Source organism: Tasmannia lanceolata, unplaced genomic scaffold, assembly GCF_043159265.1.
Source record: "Tasmannia lanceolata isolate RefF3 unplaced genomic scaffold, GAP_Taslan_0.1 ptg000007l, whole genome shotgun sequence".
NCBI classification, from domain to species: Eukaryota; Viridiplantae; Streptophyta; class Magnoliopsida; order Canellales; family Winteraceae; genus Tasmannia; species Tasmannia lanceolata.
In genome coordinates, this window is record NW_027518684.1 from 29,552,116 (window position 1) to 29,557,636 (window position 5,521).

A 5,521-nucleotide genomic window follows, 5' to 3' on the forward strand; every position below is an offset into this window, starting at 1 on the left:
GAGCCAAAATTGACACCCTTAATATTGGTCCATCGACCTTGTGGAGAAGTAATCATTCATACATGGGGTTTTTAGTGTTTTGGTTAGGTACCTAAGACACTCTCTTAGGTACTTAAGAGAGTGTCTTAGGTACCTAAGACAATCTCTTAGGCTCTGTTTGGTTGCTAAAAAAGTGGGAGAAAGAGGGAATATTAGTGGGATATGAAGCTCCCAAACATTGTTTGGTTGTATTTTTTTTATAAAAGCCTATTTGACTACGGGGAATGTCGGATACTGGTCGGGTGACGTGGGTCGACGAAGAAAGTCGAATTGCAAACCTCAAAAAATGAAGATGTCGTCTTGGGAGATCTTTGGAATGGAATTTGAGAAGACATCTCGCCGCTCACGATCTTCCCAAGATCTGCTATACCCGTACGACAGAGAGAAGAGGAGAAAATATGGCAAGTAGTCGTTGTTCTATGGCCTCTGCAAACAGTTCTTCCTCCTATCCATCGCCTGCAAAACCGAGCGAGAGAAAGAGGAAGAAGCACTCCGAGGTAAGGTTTTGTTTGTTGATTTTTCCCCAATTTCTGGTTTGTTTATGTATAAGCGTTATTTCATCGCACGGAAATAGGGTTTTCATCATTTTCTCTTGTCTTGTGGTAGATGAAGAAACCCTATTTCTTTCTAATCTTCGATCTATACGATTGTTTTCTGAATGAGGGTTTTTTTTTTGTGTGTGTTATGTTGGATCTGATGAAACCTATTTGTGAGGGATGTTTGGAACCCTATTTCTCAAATTAGCTTATATTTTTGGGGTTTTCTCACTTGTTGGGGATGACGAAATAGGGCTCTTTCTTTCTGTTGGTGGAGATGAAGAAACCCTATTTCGTCGCTTCGATCTTTGTTATTGTTTGTCCGAAATATGGTATTTTTTGTCCTGTATGTGTTTGTGTTCTTGGAGAGGGCGAAACCCTATTTATGAGGGATGTGTGAAACCTATTGCAGGGATTTTTTTTTTTTGGGTTTATTGGCTATTGTTGGAAATGACGAATTAGGGTTTCCCTTTTTTTTATATTTGGTTTGTAGATTGATTGAATTCCGACAGAAAAAATTACCTTCTGTTTGAGATTGAAGAGCAGGACACATTTGAACTACCCCAATTTTAGGTAAAAAAAAGAAAGACACCCCACCTGTTTGACAAAATGCACAAGTGATCGACTCAATTGAACTATCATGTTCCTGAAAATACTTATCTTGTTTCAATAAATGTGGTTGTAGTGGACTGATAAGGACAGATTTATGTCTAATATTGATGGAAATGAAATTTTCATACGATAGATTTGTTGCTCTTTTTGATAAAATGAGGTTGGAAAAGTCTACTCTTAATAAATCCTCTCTCCAAAACATACATTCAGAGGTTTTTAAGTAGTTTTCTCCTACCTCAATATAATTTGATGGGTTGCAACTACATTGTAGCACAATGACACATGCCTAGTCCTAACATGTGTTGTCCTTAGAAAAAATCTCACCTTGTCTTTTCCTTTTTAATTGCCTGCTGAGAGCCTTTTGGCTTTGTTATGGCTTTTGACAACTGAAATGTTTGGAAATTTATTGCCCTATGTTGGAAACTATCAATTATCAGGATTCTGCATTATTATGTAGTCTTTCTTACTTCATGATATAACTGGTTGTGCTATTATCCTATTTATTTCTTGTTTTGTTATTCAATATACATAACTTTTGGCCTTTCCATTTATTGTGTCTTTCTAAAATGGGTTCATAGTTGGGTGACTCTTACCAAAGTAACCCTGACCCAAAACTACTTATGTTAGACTTGATTATCTCCGAGAAGATATCAGGATGGACCACCATGATGAGGACATATATGCCGTGGACTATATCAACGAAACTGGACATAGTGATGATGATGATGATGATATGTTTGCCGAAGCAGCATCAGTGGTTGCTGTTGGTGCATCTTTATTTTTAGCGATGCTTATGGAGCACGAAGGACTTTTCATAGAACGGGCACCTTACGAGAACCACTATCTAACCGATCGTAGCTTTATGAAGTTTGTCGTGGAGAGTGATGAACGCTGTCATGATCTGCTTAGGATGAACGTCGAATGCTTTAGACGATTCGTGGATATTTTTAAGGATAGCAGTATACTTAAAGATACAATCCACTGCAGTGTTGACGAACATATATCTATTTTTTTGCACACTGTTTCACACAACCTACGAAATCGCTGCATGAAAGTATACTGTAGAAGATCGGGTGAAACCATAAGTCGATATTTCAATAAGGTTCTCCGTGCTATACTGTCTATGGTGGACATATTTATAAAACCACCATCGCCTGATACACCAAGACAGATTAGGGAGAATCCTAGATGGTACCCTTATTTCAAGGTAACATCTTACGCTCCATAAGTTTACTTTTTTTTTTTCATCTTCATACCATTAACATTTGACCGTTACTATTGTAGAGCACATAAGGGAGAATACCTCTAACTGTTTCATTTGTCATTATTTAGGATTGCATTGGCGCGATAGATGGGACACATATTCCTGCCAAAGTGCCAGCCGAAATGAAGAAGCGGTTTATAGGTCGTAAGGGCACCCCTACCCAGAATGTACTTGCCGCATGCGATTTCGACCTGATATTCACATTTGTCGCTGCGGGATGGGAGGGATCGGCATCTGACTCTAGAATATTAAGGGATTCCATCGCCGATGAAATGGGTATTATCCGCCATCCTGGGAAGTTTTACCTTGCAGATGCAGGATTCCCATTATTGAGCAACTTTATCACTCTGTACCGTGTAACTAGGTACCATCTGAGTGAACAGAGAGGACGCTTACCACGCACAAAGAAAGAGTTATTTAATCACAGGCATTCGTCAGCTAGGAATGTCATCGAGCGTGCATTTGGTGTTCTGAAGAAGCGCTTCCCCATACTTAATGGTGAACAAATGTACTCCTACGAAAAGCAAGTCGACATTGTTATGGCATGCTGTTGTGTTCACAACTTCATTAGAGGCGTAATGCCGAATGATGCGTATATTGCCGAGGTCGATAGGGAAATAGCTGCAGCTGAAGCTATGCGTAATCACCGTAGACATGATCCAGTGGAGGAGGGCCCTGCTCGCATACCGACTGCAGCACGCTTGGGTAGAAGTGATGATGCAAGGGAAGGAAATCGAATTCGTGAGGAGCTTTGTGCCAATATGTGGAATGATTATCGCGTGGATCACTAATCTGAAAGTCTTTATCTTTATTTTGATCTGAATTATATTAGTTGTTATGGTACTCTTAACTCTACTCTTGTTTTAATGGTGGTACTTGTACTCTTAAACTCTCTACTGTTTGGTATTGTAATGTAATGTTTGAATGGTGGTTTTAATACTCTTAATTGTACTATGGTTTGGTAATGTAATGTAGTGTTTGAATGGTGGTAGTCTCAACTCTACTATGGTTTGGTCAATATCATTTAAATACAATCAGTTATGTATTAAATGCAACCAGTTGTGTGTTTATGGCTGGTGATCACAAAATTACATAATATTCTTAAATGAGGCAGGTAATGGAACCATCCGGTGATGGGGAGAAGACAAAAAATGCGTCGTGGTCATCTGAGATGAATGCAGTCTTAGTACAGGCCCTAAGACACGAATCCATAGAGGGGGGCAAAATCCCCAATGGGTTCAAAGAGAGTGCATATAAGTTTGCACAAGTACAAATTAATGAAGCCTGCGGAACCAATTTGACGGTCTCACAAGTCAAAAACCATGTCAAGACAATGAAGGCAAACTACAAGGTGCTGGCTGAGATGCTCGCCACTAGTGGGTTTGGTTGGGATGATGAGAAAAAGAAAATTACAGTTACAAAGGATGTAGCCATGGATTACTTGAAGGTAACAAGTGCAAACTTAAGTTGTTTCTCAATCTAATCTTATATTTGCACTTAAGTTGTTTCTCAATCTAATCTTATATTAACTGATCAAAGCTGTAAACTGATTTATGCTTATTTTCTTCCTAGTCTTACCCCGAGAGGAAGAGGTTTTTCACTAGCCGCCATGAGTTTTATGAGGAGATGACCGAAATATTTGGAGATGAATACGCACATGGTTCTTTCAAAAAACTTAACAGGAATGTTGCACGGTCAGTTGAAGAAGAGTCGTACATCGTCAATGTCGCTAATGACGAGCATGAAGACCTCCCAGAAACTGAGTCTCAATTCGACTATATGGGTACTGGGTCTCAATTCGACTATATGAATAATGATTTTTCAACGCAAGAAGCGCCTCATGTACCTTCCCCTCATACGACTTCGCCGCCAGAGGAGAGTGAGAGGTCACACCCTACTCCTGCGGCAACTACTCCTATGGAAACCAGTAATGCTGCAGGTGCCAGTCGATCTGTTGGTTCATCACGACGCAAGAAGAGACCTGCTTCTGAATTGAAGGAATGTGTACTGGATTTCACTCAAAGCATCAAGGAGGTTGCTTCTGCTCTTCATGCTAGGACTGAGAAAGGTGATATCCAATGCAGGAAAGTGATGGAAGCATTACAGGAGATAAATGGGCTCACTCGTGATGACGTATCTGATATTTACGACTATTTCGTCATAAACGAGAAAGAGGGGCGTGGCTTTTTAAACCGTCCCAAGGATATGCGTGTGTTGTTTGTCAACAGGTTCCTCCAACGTCGCTCAAATGTCCAACATTCCTCCAACTGTGGGCTGTGAGGGTTATCTTCAGATTATGGGGACATTGTTCGTGTTGTAGGATATGTCGGTTTTTTGAAGTCGTTGCTACAATGACAACGAACTTGGTCATAATTTTGTTATTAAATGGTGGGAATTGTAGAAGTGATATTTTGTGATATGGCCCGTGTAACCATTGCTTTGGTTATGCTTCCCCGTAGTCGAACTGAACTAAGTACTCTGCCTTTTGGATTTGTAGAAGTAATTTTTTGTGCTATGTCAATGTATGACATTAAGGGTGTTTATTTCTTTGTTCATTTCATGTCTCTATGCAGCCATTTCTTAATTTATGTCTCTACATGCTCAGATTATAACTCTTGTTTAGAAAGAGAGGCATTGGAACAGGTCAATGGTTCCTAGCATAGCCTCTTCTTATTCATGACACTGGAAGTATCTTTGTTTCTTCAAGTGCAGGAACAAATTGGATCCATTATCATTTCAGAGTAGTTGCAAGGGGTTAGTACAACAAAGGAACTCCAACTCCAAAAATTCATTCAGGTTGTGCTGTTGGATGTCCCTATATCAGTTTTGGAGCACTGTTTTTTTTATTTTCTTGCATCTTGTAAGTCTGGATGGTTGCCATGTTTGTGATTACTTGTGTTCAAACATAACATTGAAAAGTCATTGGATGATCTAAAATGTCCATTTGATAGGCCAGGATGATTTAAACCGTCCATTTGATGGGCCAAAACGTAAATAGGTTGTGGCAAAAATTCATTTTCATAGGAAGATCCTAGCCGTCCGATGCATGGACGTTTTCATAAGATGTTGT

The 5,521-nt window shown here is 39.6% G+C and overlaps 1 protein-coding gene across 3 annotated transcripts; it reads left to right on the forward strand.

Moving 5' to 3' along the window:
- The first annotated feature begins 242 nt into the window (after positions 1-242).
- On the forward strand, positions 243-4,998 carry LOC143881211 (uncharacterized). 3 transcript variants are annotated; one of them, XM_077384207.1, is made up of 3 exons: positions 243-536; positions 1,815-2,394; positions 2,520-3,434. In XM_077384207.1, the coding sequence occupies exons 2-3, from the start codon at positions 1,843-1,845 to the stop codon at positions 3,240-3,242; spliced, it is 1,275 nt and encodes a 424-aa protein (XP_077240322.1). In that variant the 5' UTR covers positions 243-536; positions 1,815-1,842; the 3' UTR covers positions 3,243-3,434. The 3 variants fall into 3 exon arrangements, with proteins under 3 accessions (XP_077240322.1, XP_077240324.1, XP_077240323.1); XM_077384209.1 differs by lacking the exons at positions 1,815-2,394; positions 2,520-3,434 and adding exons at positions 3,566-3,898; positions 4,024-4,998 and having other exon boundaries at positions 245-536; XM_077384208.1 differs by having other exon boundaries at positions 429-536; positions 1,835-2,394.
- Positions 4,999-5,521: the final 523 nt, after the last annotated feature.